Source organism: Cottoperca gobio, chromosome 13, assembly GCF_900634415.1.
Source record: "Cottoperca gobio chromosome 13, fCotGob3.1, whole genome shotgun sequence".
NCBI lineage: Eukaryota > Metazoa > Chordata > Actinopteri > Perciformes > Bovichtidae > Cottoperca > Cottoperca gobio.
Window position 1 is genome coordinate 10,108,970 of NC_041367.1, and position 25,510 is coordinate 10,134,479.

The 25,510-nt window shown below is 41.7% G+C and overlaps 1 protein-coding gene across 6 annotated transcripts in view; it reads left to right on the forward strand.

The window, feature by feature from the left end:
- Window positions 1-25,510, forward strand: part of mcamb (melanoma cell adhesion molecule b) — a 34,753-nt gene that overhangs the window by 5,185 nt on the left and 4,058 nt on the right. For 3 of the 6 annotated variants that reach the window (XM_029446197.1, XM_029446193.1, XM_029446195.1), the window contains exons 3-14: window positions 19,792-19,916; window positions 20,007-20,223; window positions 20,822-20,886; window positions 20,993-21,080; window positions 21,237-21,416; window positions 22,374-22,501; window positions 22,644-22,779; window positions 22,897-23,012; window positions 23,314-23,455; window positions 23,729-23,856; window positions 24,599-24,740; window positions 24,885-25,067. In XM_029446197.1, the coding sequence (XP_029302057.1) occupies window positions 19,792-19,916; window positions 20,007-20,223; window positions 20,822-20,886; window positions 20,993-21,080; window positions 21,237-21,416; window positions 22,374-22,501; window positions 22,644-22,779; window positions 22,897-23,012; window positions 23,314-23,455; window positions 23,729-23,856; window positions 24,599-24,740; window positions 24,885-25,067 (1,650 nt within the window). The remainder of the gene's footprint in view (window positions 1-19,791; window positions 19,917-20,006; window positions 20,224-20,821; window positions 20,887-20,992; window positions 21,081-21,236; window positions 21,417-22,373; window positions 22,502-22,643; window positions 22,780-22,896; window positions 23,013-23,313; window positions 23,456-23,728; window positions 23,857-24,598; window positions 24,741-24,884; window positions 25,068-25,510) is intronic. The other 3 variants (XM_029446198.1, XM_029446199.1, XM_029446194.1) reach the window with 2 other exon arrangements.

Consider the following 25,510-nt stretch of genomic DNA (forward strand, 5'->3'; position numbering starts at 1 on the left):
TATAGCAAACCAGTGATGGAGAAGGCGGGGGGCTGTTACTGGTGGAGAAAGCTCCCAGGACTTTGTGCTGTTGTCATCAGTGTGAGTGTGTGTGTGTGGGTGTGTGTGGGTGTGTGTGTGTGTGTGTGTGTGTGTTTACAGAGTAGCAGCAAATGATTGCATCATGTAGCTCAAGCAAAAAACAATCTGCAGCCGAGCCGAGTGTTGATATCTTAATATCAACACTTTTTGTTGCCAAAGCGAGTCTGACACTTGTTTACTGTGTAAAAGGAAAGAAGTTCATATTCTGCCTTGTTCATTCTTCCATTATCAGATTAGGACAGAATAAGCTTTTGTCCTAAAACATATTTTTTTTGTTGTTCATATGTTGGCTTGAAATGGGCAAACGCATGTGATTTTGCCATTTCTACTGAGTAATTGCTTTCAGAAAAGATTTTCTTTATTTGTCCAGTTTGGTTTGATTTGAAACGCACTACCAGTGATTCCCAACCGAAATCCTGATCACAGTATCGGCCTCGTCTGTAAATCATATAGTAGGGCCTCAACACGCATTGTACAGTTCAGAGTGCTCTCACGTACATCCCTATATCTGACTGCAGGGTAAATCCATTTATATCAGACCGTTTATAGATCACCTTTAGCTAGTATAACATCTGAAGAGCCAATTCTGTCACGGCCTTTGTAGTTTCCTGACCAGACGGACAGCTGCGTACACTTGGTGCCCTCACAGGCCTGTCAAAACACACACACACACACACACACACACACACACACACACACACACACACACACACACACACACACACACACACACACACACACACACACACACTTTTTCACAAGTTTCACTGCTGATGACAAACTGTGAAACCCAACTGTTTAAATTCACTTTAACTTATACATCACATCTGTACACTTTTGTAAGTATTTAATTATTGAGGTTATAAACGTAGGTTGGGTTAAAGTGAATGACATTTAACACACAGGATGATGGGTTTTGTTGCACCTACGGATGCTCAGTTGAGTGTTTTGCAGGTTTGAACCTTGTGCTCTGTAAGAAAGCAGGATGTAGGCCTGTTCTCTCTCTGACGTGTCGTATTAAAGCACAGTTCATTAGACAAGTATTACAAGACTGTTTATGTGATCCCGCCATTTGGAAGTCATTTGAAAGTTACGCGGCGCTGGGTTTATGAAGCTGGCAAGAGCAAGAAAGCTCATATGCAGTCCCTATCAAACTGTCAGGTCCTACTTGAGCAAGGCACTAAACCCCAAACTGCTCTGGTGGTTCAGCCCTGCGTGATGCTACACATGAATATGAAATGCAGAGCAGATATTGATGGAGCTACCATGAATACATTGGAAAAGAAGCACACATTAAATATAATATCATTAGTTTTATGGTTTTGTTCTTCCAGATTATCTGCGAGAGCGCTGCACACTTGAGTGCAGTGAGGATACTGTAATAATAATAACTCTGCTCTGCTCTGTACTCTTGCTAGTAAAGCCCGGGTCACGGTTGAAACAACAAACCAAGCCAAACTCTGCAATGTTGAATCAGCCCTGAAATGAACTCTAAACCTCCAGCGGGTTCTTTTTCTGTAGACAAACTGAGAAAACTCATCAGCCAAAAACATCAACATTACTTAGGAGGTCACTGAGGAGGCCGCCGTGATCAGAGGTGCAGTGTGCTAGTGTTAGCTCGAATGAATAATTAAATAACTATTTTGAATTGCATTGATTTACGACTTTGTTTAATTTCTTTAGAAATGGACTCTTGCAGCAGTTCAGACTTACACGCGCTTGCAGCTTTGTGTTTATCTTCCCCACAAGGATGTCGTTATGTTGATGTGTTGGTTTGGTTCACTTTGATACACAAAAGTAAAAAATGTGTTTCTTTCTCTTTTACATCGTATGAAAGTGGACAGATAAACTGTGTGCGAGGATCAGATATGAAGAAGAGCAAGTTGCAGTTTTAATCAGGAAGGGCGGTGTTTGTTTTATTCTTATCTTTTCCATCAGTCAATCATTAAGCTTGTAGAAGAGTAATTTGTTATTTGAGGGTCCAGGCAGCTGCCCTGTTTGTAGTGTTAATGAGCCAGCCCACAGGAGGGAAGCAGCTTTACAAACAAACACTGAGCAGCTTTTCCTTATAAAGAAACGGCCTGCCTTCATTATTACTCGGCCTGTTTGTTAAATCTTCTCATTATAATGTTGTTATTGTGTTGTGTTATGTTGCCCTCTGATTTCAGTGGTATTTCTTTAATATTTGTTCTGCAGCTCGTCATTCTGTGTTTTTAAAGTTTTTTTCCAAAGTTATGTTCACTCCAACTAAAGAAATCTCTTTGATCCAAGTTCAACCCGATCACTAGACAAGAATCATCGTGATTGGAGGATTCTGCAAAACTCCAAATTACGTTAAATAAAAACGTATTGTTTTACACCCAATGCCTGGCTTTCTGCAATATCTGTGCAAGGCCACTACAGAAGGGTTGAGCTTAGAGAATCATCATGGTTAAGGTGAATAAATTAAATATTGTTACGGTTAGACAACTAAATCCTTTATAGGTTATGGAAACACTGTGGTGACACCGACAGTCTCCTGCGAAGTGAATTTCTACAGTGCATTTATCTATGTACTGTTAGAGCTCGCTCACTGTTTCAACATTATAATACAACATTTCTTTTAGTAATGTTTGTAAATGTGTGACCAGTTCTTTAAGTGGAAAGACGAGCATTTGCCAGTGTCAGTCTATAAGGGACAATCTGGCATTTTTGTCTCCAGAAATGCCCATTTTTTTTTTTTTTACTCTGTTTCGAAGGTTGTTTAGTGGCCAACAGATGAGCCAGCTGTTCCTTTTTGTCAGTCACAGCGACTCTCGAGTCAAACCTATGGTTTCAATATGGTGGTTTGTAAGAAATAGTGATCATTCTTAGGCGTTGCAGGGGTGTGGAGTTTTACCAAAATGTTGAAATCGACACCATTCACACTGTCAAATGGGATGAGGGATGTGTGATATATGGGCCATATGTGTATTATGAAATGCATCCGGGCAAAGAAAATCATTAACTTTACTGATGTTGCAAAACTCCAAAAACACTTTGCTTAATTTGTAATAAAATCAAGTAATTTATGTAAACCACAAAACTCTCATGGGACAAACAGATGCCACAATGTTGTTGTTAGTTGTCTGAGGTGTACACTGCACTGTTTAACAAAATACAGTTATTACAACAAGCTTGCTTTGTTGGGAACAACAACTATATTTGAATAAATAGTCCACTGTGAATAACCTGAAACCCCAGAAGGAACTTGTTTTAAAGTTGTTCTTGTATCATCCAGAAAACAGCTGCTCTAATGCCTTTTTAAAAGCTAAAGTATTGGTTGTATGTACAGTGTCTCCACTCCGGTCTTTATCATAGGTGAGGAGGATGAGAGCTGACGTCATTTGCTCCAGACTATTTAAGGAATAAAATATGGGGAGATTATATGAGCTGAATTAAATTTGGATGTGATGATACAGTGCTGCTGTCCTCAGGGTCTGAGTAACCACACAGGCAGTCATGCAAGCACAAACAAATACCTACTCAGGGCATAGAGAGGTTTGACTACCAGCCGTTTTGATTCTGGGGCCAAGTGCCCCCCCCCCCTTGCTGCAAACAACCAGTTTCCCTTCTGCCACAAATAAAAGTTAAGAGGTTGAAAGTTAAAAGAAACTAAGCAGTGTGTCTTTATCTGATTTGTGTCTCTTAAAAAAAGTGCCAAAGGACAGAAGCTTTTAAACATGAGCATCCACAGAGCTGCAGGACATTCAGACGTCAAATGTGTGATCCTGGAAGGCATCAATAAGACATTAATGCAGCAGAAAACATATAAGATGTTATAAATAAAGCCACTCCCTGAGGTATCTGATAAGATGGTAACAAGATGGGGCTACGACGAGGACGGGCTTTGAATTTTCTTTCAAAACCTACATGTGGTTTCCAGATGTTACCATGCCAAGCACATGGAGTACATCAAGTAGTGAAAACCTTGCTGTGTCATTGATTTTATCCAGCATGATGTGCGGTCAAGTGTGTTCATGAGAAGAGTTTATAGCATTGAGGAGAAAAACCAGGCACGTGCTTTAGATTTGTGATGTGAAGCTGAAGGTTGATATAAAACCAGAGCAGAGACTTCAGACTTCTCAGCTCTCAGGGAAGCTTCTTCATCACACTACATAGACATTTGATGTTAGATAGTATTTATAAGACGTATTATAGAATGGATGAATCTCATAAAATGTTGTTTTGTCGCTGTGAATAAAAATTATTGATTAGCAGCAGAGGAATGCAGAATCCAATCCGCAGACAGCTGCTCCATCACTGGCTGCTGCATGTTCATTTCTGGTCTCTTTTTCATTCTGACACGGTGATTGATGTGCTTCTTCCCTTTTCGTCTCTGCTCTGAGGTCAAACACACAGACACACATAGCCCTCTCTGTCCCTCTGCTAAGTAATGTGCCAATGTGAGAGAAACACTCGCTGCCCGGCCGAGGGGCATTTCCTTTTGCCCTCCGGTCTCTTTTGATTTTTTAGCGTGATATAGATGTGATTTCCAGGAACCGTAGATAACTACTGCAAAGGACTTGCTGATGAGCTCGTGTTTTATGAAAGTTATATTACTAAATATTACTGGCTGGAGGTCCAGTTAAGGCTGGATGATTTAGTCTGATTGGTCAAAACATTTCTTTGCCTGTGTGTGTTTTCTTAAGTTGCAGTGTTTTTGAGCGAGCGCTCAGCGCCGCTGTAGATGGATGCTAGATGGGTAGCAGAGACTTTGAGCTCTCGGAGAACAAAGCTTGAGCTGATGTTTGCATCTGAAGCAGTCCTCCGGAAGCTACACGGGCAAAAGTGGAGACTAGAGGCCTGGCTGTCAGGATCTCTGTCTATTCTCTGATAGTTCAACACCCTGCTTAATAATAGATGTTGTTTTCCTGAAACAATGCTCCGTGCTGATCTAATGCACATTAGGATCCTTTTAACCTAATGCAACCTGTCAGGCCTCGGCCATGACACTGTGCCGCTGACTCCACAGAGCAGACTGATGTTTGCTGTGGCTACACTGTGTTAGTTACAGAAGATCACTGTTGGTAGTTAACTTGTATGGTTTGTTCTCCTTTCTGGGATTATTAAAGTCTTAATTTAAAGTGTTTTCTGTGCTATAAGATTGCATCTCAAAGCTTTAGTCATACATCAGTTTTATTTTTCCAGTTAATTATTTTGTGCTTGAAGTTCTGATGAAACTGTGATTACTGAAACATCCTTTTCTATCTAGGTCAGACATGACATTCAGTTGAAAGTGATCTAATTTGATTCGGTTTTTATTAATTTCGTTTTAATCTGACTTTTCCAAGTAGAAACAGCTGATGCAGTCAAAAGAGATCATTGTTTTCATCGTTCCGTTGCTTCATCATGCTGCACAAACACCCCGGACCTCAGATCACAACATGTGACATATTTTAAATTGATCTTCTTATTTGTCCTGTGATAAATATCAAAGCTTTTAGCAAGTGAAGCATGTGAGCAAGAGATGAGTTCACATGTTTTTTGCCAGAGTTTGAGATTACGTCAGTGCAGTTTCTGTTGGCAGTTTGCACAATTTACCAGTTTCATTTTTGCACTGTAGAGTTTTTAACTTGTGCAGCCTGATGTCTAAAGCAGATACAAACGATATCTTTACCTCCACTGTGTTATGTATTACACATTAAAACAGGATGCAGTGGCTGGATGCAACAATGTTAGGTATTACTTATTGATTACGTTAAGTATAAACCAATGGGATACAAGCGAAGGAGACTATGGTAGTGTGTAGTACAAAGATGAAGGAACATGTTGTAATTAGTACAGCATGAGGTGATGTCTTTACAGGCTCCATGAAATGGTATCAATACTTTCTTAATGTAGTGGGTTATATTGTCAATAACCCACGCATGACCAACTCTGTAATCATACAACAGCCTTGAGTTGATATGTTTTACGTGAAAGCTTGCAAGTCGCAAACATTAAAATCATTCCCATCTATACCATCCATCCTATATGGCATGAACGCCTCATTAGGTCACCACTTCCTTTCTCAGGACTGAAAGTTTTTCCATGATGTTAAAGTAGATCTTTATGAATACATTCGATTTTAATCACTGTTTTCATTTAATAAAAACCAGATTGCATTTGAGAAACACTGAAGGGCACACATACTGACGACTTATGACGTGCGTAAATACACTCACGCCTATTGTTTTTATGCAAGCTCACATACTGGAGGCGTCAAGGCATTATATAACGCAAAACTAAACGTCGGGCCGCGTGTGTTGCCCTTTAGCCATCGAACACCTTTTGACTTGTCTTGGCACTTAAAGGAGGGAGAATTTAGTTTAATATAATATTCCGGTGCAGATGCTTTCTTATCAAACACACACACATTCACAGACTCGTACATGTACACGAAGGGTAGCAAACGATGTGTTGTCATGAAAGAGCAGCAAACGATTTTGTGATTCAATTTTGCCACTTGCAGCGTCCACCAAAAAAGGAGAGAGCTGCTGCTGAGGACTTTGATCCCGTGAGTCAACGGGTAAAAAGCTTTCAGTGTGTGTGTTTGTGTATCTGCGATCTATCTTTAGCTATAATATGCCAGCAGCAACCAACGTACATCTCATACTTGTGAAGCCATGTCATGAGACCACTCTCTCTCTCTCTCTCTCTCTCTCGCTCTCTCTCTCTCTCTCTCTCTCTCTCTCTCGCTCTCTCTCGCTCTCTCTCGCTCTCTCTCTCTCTCTCTCTCTCTCTCTCTCTCTCTCTCTCTCTCTCTCTCTCTCTCTTTGAGATCTGTACTGTCACAATCAGCATTGTACAAAAATACCATCCTGGTTGGCCTTTCCCATACTTCCAGAGCAGCTTGTGTTATTTTACTTCTGCCTGCTCACAGTGTGGCTGATATGGAGACCATTTTATCGTCTGGGACGTGGGAAAGAGGATGGAGGGGGCGTTTGTACCACTATGGGAGCAGGCAGGAGGAAATGGACCTCTGAGATTCACTGAAACACACAAACACACACACACACACAAATGCACATAAATGCACGCACACAGATTTGTAAAAGTAATTAAACAATGTTTTTTTTTATATTATGGGAGTTATTGCTTTGGTCATGGGAAGATTACTGCATCCCACACACACTTAGAAGTTGTGTGTGTGTGTGTGTGTGTGTGTGTGTGTGTGTGTGTGTGTGTGTGTGTGTGTGTGTGTGTGTGTGTGTGTGAAAAAATAGCTGAGTGTGGAAACTAGAGTAGATATTGTTGCCAAGTACTGTACTTATCAAAAGCTGGCCAACAGAGTGGACTCTCTTTGGAGTGTCACTGTTGAGGGAAGACCAAAGAGCTGCTTATCAAAGAGGGATTAGCCTCAGGGCAGTGAACCTGTGCTGCACCTTGCCGCTGAAGGGCTGGATCTTTTACAGCTGTGGTCTGAGACTGCTCACAAACTGTTTTGATGCCAGTCCAGCATTCTTCCAGAGCTCTAAGAGTTTTCATTATCTTAGGTCTTAATTAAAACGCTATAAAATGCATAAAATATGGAGTGAAACGTTAAGTTATAGACCTCTTTCACTGCAGATATGTTGACTTGTTAAACACAGGTGTAACTAATAACATAACTATTGTTATTGGCTCCTCATGTGCTTTTCCTGCTGCGACGAGTCAAAATTACTGCTCTGAAAAAAAGTGTATGGATGTACGTAAGGCCAGAGATATACTTGCTTTTTAACCACGTGTTTGCGTGGAGTAATTTATTTGACAGTGGACAACTGCTTCAAACGGACACGGGATACACGGGTGAGATTCCAGCTCTAAATTGGCATCCAGAGAAAATAAAGAGTTATGGTTTGTTCAGCAGTAGTTCAACAGGGCTCAGTGTTACGTGGGGGATTAAGGGAGGATTAGACTCCATGTAGTCATTGTACCTGGCTGAGAAATAGTCCAGCAAATAACTCCTGTAAAACCACAAATGAGTTTTTTTGGGGGCATTTTCAGCACAGAAGGAGGATGAAGGAGAGAGAGGGGTATGACATGCAACGACGGTCCCAAGGTCACAGTTGAACCCGGGACGTTATATGGCATGCACTGTAACCACTCGGCTCCCAAGGCGCTCCATTAGTTTAGTTTTGACACTTTGCTTTATGTACAGATTCAAAGACTTAATGACGTGTTAATTGGAGACATTTGGAGGTGCTGGTAAACTAGCTTTTCAGTCCATATGCTAATCTAATCTAACCGACTTCCGGCTGTAGCTTCATATTTATCATGCGTCATACATAAAAGTGCCATAGATTTTCACAAACACATGACCTTATAAAGAGACCCATCCTGAACTTAATTGCCGTACTGTTGTAACAGTTGTGAGTCAGCAGAGCCCCCTTGAAAGACTGACTGGAGTCTGGTGTGCTGAGAACCGAGCCAGGTCTGATCTGTACAACAGGTGGTCTGTTGAAATGGAATATAGTGCCAGATCACCAGGAGAAATCAGAGAGCGATGTGACTCCCTCTCTCCCTGTTGTGTGGTCCACTCTGATCCTCTCCACTGTATTTACATTCTTTGTGTCCTGCGTCTCCTCTGCCTTTTGGAAATCGTTCATTCTGATGGCATGTTGAGAGGAGACTGCTGACATTCGGCTCCAGCACCCTGGGGATCAGTAAGTGTGTGTGTGTGTGTGTGTGTGTGTGTGTGTGTGTGTGTGTGTGTGTGTGTGAGGGAAAGTATCTGGCAGGTCACTATGACAAGTTGACCTTGTTTTCTCTCAGGCATCGTGGGAATGTGCAGTTTGGTTGGTGCAGCTGCCACTGTCCATCTCATTGTCCTGCACACAGCAGTTAAAACATCACCTGAACCTCACACAGGCTCCATGCAGAGGAGCAACTGTGTACAATGTATTAGGGTTGCATTGAATGATTATGTATATGATCAATTAAGCTGTCAGTCTAGAAGACTTCAGAAAGTGGTAAAAAGGGGGCGTCCTGATGGCCCAAGATGCAAACCACATAACTGCAAAGTTCCTGGTTCCAGTAAATAAATGGAGGGTTTTCGGACAGAAATGCTGAACCAGGCACATTCCTGGTAAATTACTTTGTGACATGAACCCCATATTGCAGTGTTTTGACACCTGATGATCCATAAGGCTGCCCTGTGGAGTACCTTGTAAACAAACATAACTAGTGGCACAATCTTTTTTTTAACAGGGTTTTTGAGAAAGTGGAACCAATACTGTTTGACATTTTGTTCCATAAGATGGATATCAAATTGGTTAACAGTTCATTTTCCATCAATTGAGTCAAGGAATCAATCAGTCAATTGACTAATAATTCCAGCACTAACAATATATCTGAAAGGTTTTTTTCCAGCTCAGATTTGTTTACCATGTACAATAAATATTAATACATGTACTTTAATACTGATCAACTACATCTGGTTTACTAATCTGCACTCATCGTATCTTGATCCACTCGCACCTAAGACTCCTGTAATTCCACAGAGTCCAGTTTCTAACTGCTATTTCTGTTTGGAGCTGTGTGCCAGTCCTCTCTACTTCAGGAGAGTTACTGTGTGCAGCCAGCAGGAATAGAGCCATCGACTCAGGCCAAGGTCGCAACAACAAGACTAGTTTTAGAAATGTCTCCTCTTGATGTGACCTTAATAAGGTCACTAGACTCCTCATAATTAACTGAAAGCCTTGTTTACTGGTAACGGCTAATACAAGCAAGCAGGATACAAAAGAAGCATGTATATTTATGAAGAAACGATAAAACACACTTGGGTCAGAGAGTCTGGTGTCGAAGGGGTTTATGGAAAAGTTCCCAACGAGCACCATTGTGCACTGACTCAAAGAAGTTATGAATTCTCTGCAGAATTACAGCTGACTGGATTGTTAGCTGGATCTTGATTAAGATGGCTTAACAATATTCTTTACTATTGCAAAATGCACATATCATGTATATTTATTAGTCTCTGCTGTAGAAAAATTGGTGATTCTTCTATTTGAGTAGATCATTCATGGCATTATAAACCCTGCTGCATGGTGAGTTTATGGAGAAATGTGTCTGCTGTGCCAGGAGCCGTGTGGGGGCTTCGTGAGTCACTGACAGTCCTTTTCGTTCTCAGTGCCTGATTAAAGCCAAGGGCCCTGTGTGTGTGTGTGTGTGTGTGTGTGTGTGTGTGTGTGTGTGTGTGTGTGTGTGTGTGTGTGTTTGTATGTGTTTGTGTGTGGTGTGTGTTAAAATGCCTTGGGGTGCGTCACAGGACTAATGTGATTGATGAACGTGTGACAAGGCCTTTAGTGTATACGCTTCTTAAGAGTTTCTCATAACATTCCTTTGGACCATTTAGCCAAGCCGGGTTGACCCAAACTAAGTGGGGCTTCTGTTCTGGCAATATGTCTGTGAAGGGGGGGGACAAGAATTTGGCTGTGTCTGCCCATCCCTCAAACAGGTCCATTCTCAATCTTCCAGGAGTTAAGATCTGCCGTATATACTTGTCAAGACCAGAATTTAATTGGACTCAAAGGTAATGCTTGCCAGTTTGCCTTTAGCAACCAATTCCTTTGGTTTCCATCATCATCATATAAAACATAGGGACAGCAAAATGAATATTTGTTGAATTAGTACTACCAAACCAGACAACGCTGCAAGTGCCTTTACTCGCATGCACATCTGTTTAAGAGACAATGGCGAAGCACATTTTGTTACCATAAGGTTTAGGCACTTGCAAGACACAGATTAACAAAGCATAAGAAATAGTGTTCAAAATTATAAATCCCCCTTAGCCCTCCTTGCGGGTAAATGCGCCCCCCACCCACCAGTTTGTAACACAGGCTTCCCATAAGATGGGATACCCCTGATGACATCCTCAGGGTAATTTTCTAAGACTTTAGAAATCTCTCCAGTTGCCACCAGAGACGGTACAAAACATTTCTCACAGGCTGAGTAGTTCTGCCCACGACGAGTAAACTGATCCTAATGTGTGAAATTGATAGTGCCTCTATAACTGCCATAAGCTGAAGCTATATAGCGCTCGAAATATTCACACTTGCACCTTTACATTAAGTGAAACTTGCTGTGCTGTATTTGCACTTGCATATTTGATGTATGTTTCATGTATTATGTATCTGCACAGATTGCAGACAAAGCTGTGTGTGCTCTTTTTTCTATCCCCACAGGATGCCTGTAAATCCTTTATTTTATTAGTTTTTTTATATTTGGGGTTAAACATTTGGCTGCTGTGGAAATCTGCGTCAATCTGGCTGCACATATTTATTTTTATAACCAAAGTTTTAAAAAAAATAATTAAAATTTAGGAAAAAAAACCCACTAACTAGAATGATAAGGGATAGTTAAAATGTTTAAAAGGCCATAACCGCTACACTGCCAGTCAGAATCCTAAAGATTTTAATACTGGTTATAAATATCTTTGGCATGAATCAGAGAGTGGCTGAGGGGAAGGAATGCACGCTTAAAGTAAAAGGTGCCTTTGTGTGACACAACTTGCCATACTTCACATCCTGCAGCTTGTCAGGAGAAGTGGCAGTGGAAGGTCGGGGAGTACGAGTTTGTCGCTCTGTATTTCTCTTCTCACTGAGTTGTTATCTTCAGCTTGATAACGTTTCCTTCTCTCTGCCATATACTATAAGCGTGCCATTGAAGGATTAGTGTGATAAATGTCAGAGGTCACAGCTTTCTTCACATATCTCTTGATTTCTCCTCCCTCCCCAGATCTGTGTTTTTCTTTTTCTATCCTGTCCCGCTCGTCTTTTATCCATTTTTTTTTATGTTAAAGCAGAAACCGATAACTTTTCCCCGAGAGCGTTTCCAAGTGGTAGTATTGTTGGTGCCGCTTTTGGAACCACTTTCCTCAGAGCTACAAACAACACAGAAGATAACATATTTTCTGTTCTTTAATTTTTCAACAAGAAGATCGATCTACTTGTTCATGTATCGTTAGCGACATGGCTACCGCTAGCAGCCTGTCTACTGTCCAAAGCAAGAAACAACCGTAAGAATCCCAAAGAACTAGAAACCCTGATCTCAGTGCTATGATAAAGGCAGAGTAAAACACCAGCTAATGAGGAGGCAGGTTTTGTTACTTTCTTTGCCTCATCCATCAATGTCGTTCTTTTGCCTGGTAGCGTTTCCACAGTAAATATTACTCTGTGCTACCTGGGCATAGCTACTGTAAGTTATTTTTTTAAATGCGCTCTGGTAAGCATTGAGTCAGTGTATATGTCTAGGGCTTTCATTGTGAAAGGGAGATCGCGACCCGGAGGAAGACAAAATTGCATTGTAAAGCGAGGCTTATAGGGAACCAATCTAAATGCTACAGCCATTACATTGTGCAATCAACATTTACTTCATAATGATAAGTTAAAGCAACAATGTTAATTATTGCCACTTTAACGCTATTCACTCTCCTCAGACTTACTGTATTTACATCTGTACATAGAGCAGCCTGACTGAGGCACTGTTTTCCCATGCTCCCTCTCTCTTAGTCTCACCATGTCCTGAAGTAGCGCTGCTATTTCTGTAGCCAGTCGGGTCAGTGCACTGTAATTCTGCAGTATCATGTAAGCAAACAAGCTTGATAGGCCATTGTTATTCTTAGATGTGACAGGGCTGGAAACATGCCCTCGTGCTGTCGCTTCGTTTTACCGCCATGCTTGACTGTAAATATTTGGTAATATACACTGTGGTATGAAGGCCGTGTTTCAGAAGCAAACTGCCAAGAAGTTATTTTGTAATAAAATGATTATTAAATGTAATAAATGATTATAATGTAAATTTCCACTTTAACGTATTCACTCTCCTCAGACTTACTGTATTTAACATCTGTACATAGAGCATAGCCTGGACTGATGGCCTGTTTTCCCATGCTCCCTCTCTCTTAGTCTCACCATGTCCTGAAGTAGCGCTGCTATTTCTGTAGCCAGTCGGGGTCAGTGCACTGTAATGCTTCGTATCATGTAAGCAAACAAGCTTGATAGGCCATTGTTATTCTTAGATGTGACAGGGCTGGAAACATGCCCTCGTGCTGTCGCTTCGTTTTACCGCCATGCTTGACTGTAAATATTTGGTAATATACACTGTGGTATGAAGGCCGTGTTTCAGAAGCAAACTGCCAAGAAGTTATTTTGTAATAAAATGATTATTAAATGTAATAAAATGATTATTACATGTAATACAGCCCTCGGTTTCTTTAAGATGATTATAATTATGCTCCCATGTGGTGACTGTTTCTTCATTTCTGCCTTCGTGTTCATACTGTTTTTATCACCTGACTAGTGTACACACACACACACACACACACACACACACACACACACACACACACACACACACACTTTGAATCTAATCTGTCTGTCTGTCTGTCTGTCTGTCTGTCTGTCTGTCTGTCTGTCTGTCTGTCACTTTGAATCTAGTCGGTCTGTCTGTCTGTCACTTTGAATCTAATCTGTCTGTCTGTCTGTCTGTCTGTCTGTCTGTCTGTCTGTCACTGTCACTTTGAATCTAGTCTGTCTGTCTGTCTGTTTGTCTGTCTGTCTGTCACTGTCACTTTGAATCTAGTCTGTCTGTCTGTCTGTCTGTCTGTCACTGTCACTTTGAATCTAGTCTGTCTGTCTGTCTGTCTGTCTGTCTGTCTGTCACTGTCACTTTGAATCTAATCTGTCTGTCTGTCACTGTCACTTTGAATCTAGTCTGTCTGTCTGTCTGTCTGTCTGTCTGTCACTGTCACTTTGAATCTAGTCTGTCTGTCTGTCTGTTTGTCTGTCTGTCTGTCACTGTCACTTTGAATCTAGTCTGTCTGTCTGTCTGTCTGTCTGTCACTGTCACTTTGAATCTAGTCTGTCTGTCTGTCTGTCTGTCTGTCACTGTCACTTTGAATCTAGTCTGTCTGTCTGTCTGTCTGTCTGTCTGTCTGTCTGTCACTGTCACTTTGAATCTAATCTGTCTGTCTGTCACTGTCACTTTGAATCTAGTCTGTCTGTCTGTCTGTCTGTCTGTCTGTCACTGTCACTTTGAATCTAGTCGGTCTGTCTGTCTGTCACTTTGAATCTAATCTGTCTGTCTGTCTGTCTGTCTGTCTCTGTCACTTTGAATCTAATCTGTCTGTCTGTCTGTCTGTCTGTCACTGTCACTTTGAATGTAGTCTGTCTGTCTGTCTGTCTGTTTGTCTGTCTGTCTGTCTGTCTGTCACTGTCACTTTGAATATAATCGGTCTGTCTGTCTGTCTGTCTGTCTGTCTGTCTGTCACTGTCACTTTGAATATAATCGGTCTGTCTGTCTGTCTGTCTGTCTGTCTGTCACTGTCACTTTGAATATAATCGGTCTGTCTGTCTGTCTGTCTGTCTGTCTGTCTGTCACTGTCACTTTGAATATAATCGGTATGTCTGTCTGTCTGTCTGTCTGTCACTTTGAATCTAATAAGCTGTTGAAGTTCTGGTCTAGTTCTAGTCTTAAAGTTATAACCGGTTCAAAATAAGTTCACTGGAGAAGAACAAATTCAGATGCAATAGAGTTTATTCTTATATGAAAATAAGAAATAATCTGATGCTGCAGCCGGCTGTAAACACTAAACTCTAACGTTCTGTGCTCTCCTCTTGTCCTCTTATACACCTTTGCCCACACCTCTATGACGATACTGAGGCTAAAAGGTCACTCATTTCCCATCGTCTTATTCTCCTGACAATAAATCAAGGGACTGTGTCTTCATGACGTCCCCGTGCATAAGGCTTATCTAGCCGGTGTGAGGGGTGCTCACTGGGTTATCATATGCCCGCTCTACAGGCACATATCACTCCCTTATCTCCTTCGCTACATGCTAAGGGTCTCATAAATCTGTCCTTTATAGATTAACTTGGGGGGGCCTACTTTTCCCCTCTAAGAATGACCTGCTCAGTCAGCATTTTCACTGTACTCCAGACCTGCTGTGTGTGTTCTGTGTCAACACAAAACAGATTGAGTATATTAAATATCATACATTATTGACTATTACATGTTATTATTTCTTGCTGTATGAATATTTACTACAACAAAATGCTTCCACCATGTTTTTCACCACAGGCCGCAGAACTTTCCTGTAGCACCACCGTCTATCAGGCCATATTTTCCACATTTACCCAAGAACGTTTTTGTCCATTCAAAAGATTGTCCGGATATCTATCAAGTGTATTCCTGGTCCACAGAGGATGAAATCCCCCCCCGCCCCCCCCCTCAGGTCAAAATGTCAAATTTGCAAGCAAGATGTTTATTAACTTGCTGAGCGTTTCCCTGCTCCTAAGGGGATGGGTTAGGGTTGACTATTTGAATTATCTTTTCCTGTTACACCCCCCACTTTGTGTGCTGTATTGAAAGTTGCACTCTCTGGAGGCTGCTGCTTTAAGCTTTCGTCCTAGTCACAGACATAACTCTTAGACATTAGGCTCTCATACTTGCAACAGCAATTACGTTTTGAGTACGTCTTTTTTTTTTGTAACATAACATGGAAAAGATGTTGACACTGATACTGAAAGTGTCTGAAAGCCACCAGCAGAATACTCACTGACAACTTATTTTAGTTTTCCGTGCAAGATGTTATGTTTAGGAACTTGGCTAATGTTAGGGAAATAGAGGACTTATAATACTTTATTAACTACTAACTGAAACCACAACTTTCCTGGAGCTTAACCAGTGCCAACATAAATGATTTAATACTGTTTTATACTGTTATTATAGGTCTGTATTTGACTCGTATAACAACGAGAGACAGAATTAGGTTTTTGTTGGTGTCATTTTTATATTACAAAATATTTATTAAGTTTAATGTACAATGTGACACAGGAGATGAAGGGTGCTCACAACAGTATTAACAAACACACACACACACACACACACACACACACACACACACACACACACACACCATTCTGTCATCCAGGTAGCTTAATGTCAAAAACAGTCCTGGGCGATAATCTGGTTTGAATGCCAGTTAATGTGCTGAAGGTGGACGTCCTCTCCTCTCCCTCACTGATGACCATCTGTGGTCCGGGCCGGCTGCCAGAGCAGACAGAGAGAGGGTGCGTCGGCTGCAGCCTGTCAACTAAACCCTTCATGGTTAGAAAGTCAAAACAGATTCCAGCCTTTGAACAACCACATGCTTCACCTCATGTGTCTACTGTACCAGAGGGAGGACTGAAGCGTGTGCTTAAAATATACTGTCAGAGATTAAATAAAATAAATCTCCCTAAAGTAAGATTGTCTGCTGATCACCTGACAATAGTTTTCTGTGTTTTATACACATTTTGTAGTAAGAGAACCAAATGAAGACATTTTCTAGCTCTGAGCCTGGCAGGAAGTTTTGTTATCATCTTCCACAGACAGAAACTAATTGTGCATCCTGACAAAAGGCTTTGACTTCATTGTAGCCGTAACAATGTCTTTGATACGACTTCCCGCTTGAGATGATCTTTTCTGCCCCTGCCCTCCTTTTTTTATAACCATTGTGTTGTGGGGCTCCTAGTTTTGCAGTGACTTGTGAGTGTGACCCACCCTCTTTGTGGGACTGGGGCTGTGTTTTTTGAGGAAACGGCCGAACGAGAAGTTTATTTCTGTTGAGGGATCGTCGGCAGCCTCGACTGGAGCGCACTGAAGTTTGATCATCAGCGTTGACACACTAATTAGGATGTATATGTGCATGTGTTGGTATGCTTGTGACCCAGACTCAATTAGCTTTTATAAATCAAAGCGAAATATCCCTTTTAACTGCAATGATTACCTGGTATGTTTTCTGCATATCTCCGGGATTATAAACGGTGCCGTTCTTATCAGGGTTTTACTCTTTCTGTGGTGCGGGAATCCTTTTATTACGCATTCTTGTGAAGCTGAGGATTCAATGTATTCTATAGTGGCTTTAGAAATAACACTATATATTGTATATGTGCTTCCACAACTTCACTGAAGTTTAATGCTTTTACTGACTGAAACATTTTTGGTTTTGGACTGTTGGTCGGAAGAAACGAGCAATTTGAAACGGACTAATTGTAATCGTATTGTATCTTATAGTTCATTTAAACAGGTTGTGTGACTCTGTAGCAAAGACATGGGTTTCTAAATGAGTTACAGTGCTTCCTGTTTTTTCTTTTTTTGTATTCGGTCACATTTGCTAGATGTCACACACACGTAGCCACGGTCCTCTTTTCCTTCCACGCGTAATAGCATGACTCTACAGCATAGGTTGCCACAGTATTGCTCTTTGCATATGTTCTGAACTCCTCTCCACACATTCCCCTCTCTTGGAAATTTCTCGCTCAGCGTGTGAAATTGCTGTCTCGGGGTCAAACACACTCTTTAGGGGAAAGAATAAAGTTTGCTGAGAGGAGCTCATAAAACTTGAAAGGCCCAGCTTTCCCAGCGTGTCGCTGTCAAAGGCGATGCTCAGCTTTATTCTGTCATACTGATTTAGGGCTATTATCAAATGTGCATGGACTCAAATATCTGCTCCCTCATCATCGGAGAGGATCGATCTGAGGCCTTGGAGTGTCTGCCGCTCTGATTGATGCACTGTGTAGATGAATGCTGGTCAAATTACTAATGAGATTTGATTGAGATTCCCATGAGCAAACAGACGCCAGCTGTCAGTCAGGATGGGGAAAGAGTTTGTGAAATATTCGGTCTGATGCAAACTAGAATCAGAGTTTGCCTGAATCCCACTTCTCGCTGTAGGTAAGTCCTCAGGTGGGGGATGGGATGCTGCGAGTGAGTCAGCATTGTCCTTCCAACGCTAATGGCCAGGAAATGTCTATGTTGGAGCGACTAATTGGATTTCTTTAACAGGAAAGCATCCGTCCAGCTCCATTAGCCGGTGCTAAACAGCAACGCAGTAGAGGGAGAGGCAGGTGGGGGACAACAGGGGGTTTGAGATGAGGACAGAGGGAGGAAGAGTCAGAAAGAAGGGGGAGGCATGTTTATTGTTGATGCAGGTCACAATCAGAGGTTTAGTTTGTGCGGGACACTGTACATGTTTGTTATCGGTGCAGATGATGATGGAATAAGATGCCAGGAGTGAGGCAGGGATGTCTGCTGGGTAATAAACTCATCAGCAGGCAGCCCTGGTGTTACGGTAATTCACTTTACTGCAAGACTACGCATCTGTTAACTCTTCCTGGATGAAGTGTCTTTGGATACCAGATACTACGACTATCTTCTTTCTTGTCCCCCCTCCTCCTCCTCCTCCTCCTCCTCCTCCTCCTCCTCCAGAGGGAGTTCTTCTTTCCCCCCCTCCACCCCGTCCTTTCAGCTCACGGCATTAGGTCATTGTCGGAAAGCATTGATGAGAGGAATCGATAGTAGCAGAGGGATCGACTAGGAACCGGTTCTCAACGGGAATCGATTTTCGATTCCCACACCTTCTGAACTGTCCCCATGACAACTAAGCAAAGGAAGGAGGAAGACCATGAGACACAGTAGAAAGCGTAGTCCTGGAAATCTTGACGTGAACTTTGTTATACAATATAAACGTTTTTACTTCTTCTGGTGTATGTTCATGGAATATGAGGCGGAGTACTGTGTGTTTATTGTGCATCGTCTGTTGTGCTTCTTTAGGTTTGAATGAATGAATAAGTGTGTCAATGCAGGACACAGATGAACCACATTTACATTCTTCTGCGCAGCTCTCGACATAAACTAAGAGAAAAGCGACAGCAGCACAATGAACAAACAGACAAGTCAGGAAAAGCTAAATCAAACCTGGCAGCCTCTTTACCTCCAGGCTACAGCCCTCATTGGCATCTCGTACATCTACTGACACATTGCGATGTAAAGTGTAATTCGGGGTCCCTCCTATAGACTAGTAGGATGGCGAGAGACCCTGGAAGGGGAAAACCGACACAGATCATGGAGGAACAGTGGGGCTACTATGCTGCCTGTAAATTGAGCCTTTCTTCCTGTGAGAGGGTGACATGGTGGAATGCAGCACATTAATGTGGACATGGGTGGGCTTCTCATTCCTGTCATAGCATCTCTCTCTTCCCTTTGACCCTCCATGACTTTCTTCTCTCTTCTATTTGCCTCCATGCCTCAACAGGGTGTGGATGCAGAAGATTGTGTCTTCACTATAATTCAAGTTGTAAGGATGATAATCCTCAATCACGGCTGTTAACCTCGAGGCTCTGTCGTGTCACGATCCCGTCCGTTTCACGTTCAGTTAAATGAAGCTTTATTAACTTTACGTTTTGATGTTCTGATATATTATATAGGCCAGTATTCTCTGAAAGCAGATACAATGCTATTAACATGCATTTAAGAAACTATGTCCATTACAAAGTTTGTCCACTAGAGAGCGCTGTAAGGGATCTTCATCAGAAGTATGAGTTTGTGCTGTAACCTTCCACAAAGTAGAAAATGTAAATGCGATATTCCCATCACACTTTCCACAATCGTATTTATTAGTTTGAGGTTTGACCGGCACTCTTTTTATTACGTCAAAATTTGCATCGCAACCTGATTATTGACAGTTGCCGGCTCAGCTATCGATACCACACAAACACGTACACCACCCTTTTGATCAAATATATTAAGAACATATTGAAAGCTCACTTTGACATTATATCTGAGTGCAAAAGGGTTGAAAATGAAGTGAGAACTAAGAAAAAGAAAGTATTTGTTGCAGGTCGATGGCGATAAACTACTAAAACATGTTAAACAGACATTATTCAAAAACAACCATATTCTCTTTTTCAGCGTGGGCTGGTGTGGAGGTGAACATGGAGGACAGAGTGGAGGTGTACAGGGGAGAGACGGCTCAGATCACCTGCATGTTCACATCGTTTGACGGCGTCAGCGGCATGCCCATACAGTGGTTCTACGTGAGTTTCGTCACGCGCACGCATACACAGAGAGGTATGATGTGTGCATGCGTTGCGATGTTTCATGCGTTTGCACTCTGACCTTTTTAGACGACACGGTCGGGGAACAAGCAGAGAATCTACTACCAGAACAGCACCAAGAATGGTGTAGACGGAGGCACACCGTTCACAGACCGGATCAGTGTGAACGGCACCGGAGCCAGTGGAGAGATCGTGTTGACGATCAACGCCGTGGAGCTGGAAGACGAACTGGAATTTATCTGCAGCATCAAAACTGGGGAGGGACGCACACAGCTGAAGGTGTTCGGTAAGATTGAGTCTAAGAGTCTTTTCTAATGGTTTGAGTAAAAGACTGTGAAACTAAAGCCCACACGCTGAAGGCAGCGCTAACAACACCAGCTTTAACACAGATGACAGGAAAGGATGGCAATAAGTGGTGGTGAGTTTCCACCCTTTGCACTGTATCTTGTTAGTTCAGCTTTTTCTATAGCTAAAACAGTTTGTCCGTTATCACAGTTAAAGGATGCTCGTTTCAGACCTTCCTGCCTCAAAACATCAGCTTTAGCCCGACTCGAATAAATCTTCAAACTCTTTTTTTTTTTTTACTCCTACTCAATTTCCACATTTCATGCATTATTTATCGCACCGTGTCACAATATTTGACATTTCAACTGCTTTCATCCCGTGCTCTATAATGAGAGTTCAAATGCTTTGATGAAAACACTTCAACAGCTCAACATTTCTCAGACTTTAGCTCATTGCAGTGATTACCTTTCACAGACACCTCACCTCCTTTTAATGACACTTCAACTTACAACATGTTTAAAGTGTTTCAATGATCAGCTGCCCGAACACAGACTTTCAGCCTTTTCTAGTTCTCGATTCAGTTCTTAATTCTTTTGCAGAAACACCAGGCCCTCCCTCTATTGAGGGTGTGCAAACAGGGATCTCCGTCAATGAATACAGCAAGGTAAACACGCTTTGAATCCTGAATCAGAATATACAATTGATGAAATGACTATCAGGCAACAATTTCATTCTTTGAATTGAATTGAGTTCTCTCTCCCCTCCTACAGATTGGGACCTGCGAGGTCAAAAATGGCTTCCCCAAGCCGAACATCGCGTGGTACAGAAACAACACACCGCTACGTGCTGTTCAGAATGGTGAGACGGATTGACATCAACACCTTCATGCGCTTCTGCACCGTTTTAGTTTGTGCTTATCGTGATTGAATGTTGCTTAATGTATTTCCTTTTCTCCATTTCCCTCCCTTCCCTTCCCTCGTCTCGTGTGTTTGCAAATGTTGTTGTGTCTTCCAGTGTTGAAGATGGTGCCCAGCATCACGACTGAATCCAGCGGACTGTTCTCAGTTAAGAGCGAGCTGAGCATGACGGTGAGGAAGGAGGACAAAGATGATCTGTTCTACTGCGAGGTCACCTACTTTGTTCCCGGAGGATTAAGGATGACCGAGACCAACCAAATTAACATCACTGTATACTGTGAGTTTCACACATAGTATAACGCCAGTATCATGGCGAGAGGCACACTGGAACACAACGCAAAGACAACGGCAAACTAGCGCCACATAACGAGACACCAACTGCCCCATATTGACCACTGGTATGATGCACTATATCATCAATCAATGCGGACATCAAAATACCACGTCCATATGTTTAATTACATTAAAGTGTATTAGGCATCCACGTTTGCTCGGTTTTCAGGCTTCTATATTATTGGTCTTCAACAGGGGGTCCGTGACCCCTGGGGGTGCTCAGAGTTACTGCACGAGGGCCGTGAATTTATTGTCTGATGATGTTTTGAAGGTTTTTTTTTTCTCCAAAATGTTTTAATATGTCTGAAAAAACACGTGTTACTGACATGAATCCAACAAATTAAAACATGTATTATTATTTTAACAGCGTATTGTGTGCACCATCAAAATGTACGTTTATACATGGCACTTAAGGCCGCCTTTCACGTAATTGTTGTCCCAGTTTAATATGCAACTTGATTTTATACATATGTAGTGGGGGTCTCTGCTCTGTTTTTCTTTTAGATGAGGGGTCCCCAGTTCTATAATATTAAACTCTGAGCTGTATATATCGGAGGTTTCAGAAAGGTTTTGACTTTCCCGGCCATAATTACTACTTGGATGTTGACGTGAACGCTATGTATAAGTAATTATTCAGTGATTTCAACAGGTCAGGTGTGGTGCTCGATGACGGCTTAGCTTTAGTCCTGATGGATTGTGTATTGGACTGATCAGAGAGATGAAAAATGAAAAGACCCTCTTGAGACGTTTGCTTGTTTTCCTAACGTCTGCTGAACAGCCAATCACAGTGCGTGCTTGCCAACCACCACATTGAATCGGCAGCGGAGCTGTCGGCAGGTCCGAAAAGTGCCTTCAAAGTTCAGGTTTGTGGTCTGAACTTGAATTCCTCTCTTTGTTTCAGACCCCTCCACAGCTGTAAGTGTTTGGGTGGAGTCACCAAAGGGCAAAATCAAGGAAGGGGACTCGATCGAGCTTCACTGCAATGGAAACGGGAATATGCCGTCCTCAATCTTATCATTCTCATACGGAGTAAGAACATCAACCCTTTTGTGCTCATTATTCATGCACATGCACACTACTATGACTACAATCTTCTTCAACAGATAGTTATTGATGTCCAACTTTATAAGCTACGTCTATGTTTTGATCAGATTACTTTGGCTTTTTGTAGGAGGGTAAGACTTTGGAGGGTAATATGTTGGTGCTGGACAATGTGACCCGTCTCAACAGTGGAGTTTACCACTGTTCCTCTATGGACACAGACACCTTTGAAGAAGTCTCGGGAAACACCACTGTGTTTATCAACTGTAAGGAATCTGCACTGATATAATTTGTGACCATGAAATAAATGCATTTTGTCAGCAGCGTGACTGCATGTGACCGGTTTGATATTTTCTCTCTCTCTCTCCCTGCCGTGCGCGTAGATCTTGATCCTGCTGTTGTGATGCCTAAAGACAGTGCTGTGGTGACCATGGGAAAGGAATTTAAGGCCACCTGCAACGCCCTCTCTTCTCTCCAGACACACACAGTCTGGTTTAAGGTCACATACACATATGCAGTACAATTACAATCAAACAAACTCCAAAATGAATTCAAATACATTTAAAAACCCCGTCACCCTAGTGTTTTCTGTGCAATCGGGTATGTTTAACATTCAACAGATTTATGTTGGGGTCAGACTACACTATATGTTTGTCTTTTGAGACTAATTTTGTCAGATTAGGTGATCATAGAGTCAATGATCATTTTTAGGAGGTGCAGACGTCTGATCTACTAAAACCCCTGTTTCATATCTACCTGTGCGTGTTAAATATTTATTTTGTGTCCTGGTGTGTGTGTAGGATGAAGTGGAGGTTTCAGTGGGCCACAGTTTGATCCTGAAGGACGCTACGTTTGACACAGCAGGGACGTACACGTGCGTGGTGACAGTTCCTGAGATCGAGGGAATGGAAACCAGTGGGACACTTGATGTTAATGTTCAGGGTAAATCTAATCACAGATACTGTATACTGAATAATAAACCACTTTCTAGTCTGTAATCAATATGCTATTCTAAAAGAAATCTCGTGATATAATGTAGAATGTTTAGTTTTTTCACATGTTTGTGTAGTTTCAGTTGTATTTATTGGTTAATGTGCCAGTTCTTACAGGAAAGATGCATTTGTGTGTTAACAACATGCACTGTTAGTAGTTATAGTAGTAATAGTCATGGGAGAACTTTTTTAAAGTTAGTACTTCTTGCTCTTCTCTCTGCAGGCCCACCACAGATCATTAACCCAGACTTCACAGAGGTGAAAAAGAGTTTGCAGGAGATGGTCGATCTGAGCTGCAATGTCAGAGGTTTCCCTGCTCCCAGTGTTATCTGGAGCACCTCTGATGGAAAGGTACAACAGAGGGAAGCCTCACATTCTTGGAATAGCTACAGATGCAGCAGAAATGCATAGTTTTTCCAAATGTGTGCTCACAAGATTAGACATTAATCTTTCCTAATCCCAAAGACTTCAACTGTCAGGTCCATTGGGAGGTTTACAGTACACGATCCACAAGGTTACAATACACAACAAATATATCTTATTTAACAGAAATGTGTGGTTGAAATGATAGTTTGAATGTACATATGATAACATTAGATGCATGTTGGTGGGTGTATATTGTGAATTGGATGTATATTTGCATTGTGTTCTAGTATGTATTGTAATTACAGTCATTTGCCTAACTGAGATATTAATTCAAGGTAAGGTTGCAATAAATGGATGGCAATCTCAACAACTATTTGATGGATTGCTATAACATTTGGTACAAATATACATGGCACAGAGAGGATGTAGAATTCCCTCTTATCCAGTGAAATGTCTCATCATTTACTAGATTCATTGGCCTCAACTTTAACTTTCAACTTACTTTGTTTTTAGTGCTAATTAGCTAAATGGTGAACGTCGTAAATATATTCTAAACATCAGCATGTTAGCATTAGCATATATTGCAAAGCACCGCTGTACCCAAGTACAGCCTCACAGAGCAGCGACCATGGCTGCATGGTGATTTAAAGGGCCAGTGTGTAGTATTTAGGGGTATCTATTAGCAAAAATTTAATTTAATATTCATAACTATGTTTTCTTTTGCCAGATCCTCAAGACAACATCCCAAACGGAGACTAAGGAGGGCGTTGAGAGTGTGGTCAGCATCAAGGTCACCGCTGACATCACCGCTTTCTGTAATGCCTCCAACGACTTTGGCAACGATGCCGTGACCTTCAACATCACAGCCAGTGAGTTCCTCCTGCTGCTTGTGTTTAATGTCTGTGTACGTGTTTGATGTGTGTGTACGTCTCTATCTGTTGTTCTCCTCGCTTACCCCCTTTCCTTCTGTTCCCCCTCCTTTTGGTATGTGTTACTGCGGTGGTTATTTTTAGTTGATCTATTTTCAGCTAAACCTACCCCCACACCGGCCGCCACCACTACTAGCTCTACTATTCCCGCCACTACTAGTAGTACTACTATTCCCGACAACACTAGTAGCTCTACTATTCCCGCCACTACTAGTAGTACTACTATTCCCGACAACACTAGTAGCACTGCTATTCCCGCTGCCACAGGTAAGACCACGATCACTTTGCACTGTCTGCCTCTCACCACGGTTTGTTTTTCTGTGAGTCAGACAGAAAGAATCAGAAGCACCTGAAGGCTGCAGCAATTACCACATTGGTCTGACTGAAAGGTCATTACAGCAGTGTTGGTTAGCATGGTTAGCAATAGCTCTGATATACATTACTGTCATTGCTTAAAGGTGTCTTTTCTGCTTGTTAAGTTATTATGTTATTCAATTTATTTTTCTTATAATATGAATTTTACAAATGATGTGAAAATGAAAAGGCATTTATCCCAGCAAAGTAATCCATTAAATCAGATAAAAAAAGATTGACATCTGCACACAGCAGTGTTATGAGTATTGTATTCATGTTAGCATTATTGCATACACAGTACACAACAACAAACACACACTCGCATGCATCAGTGTGACTCTAGGAAGCAGCTGATG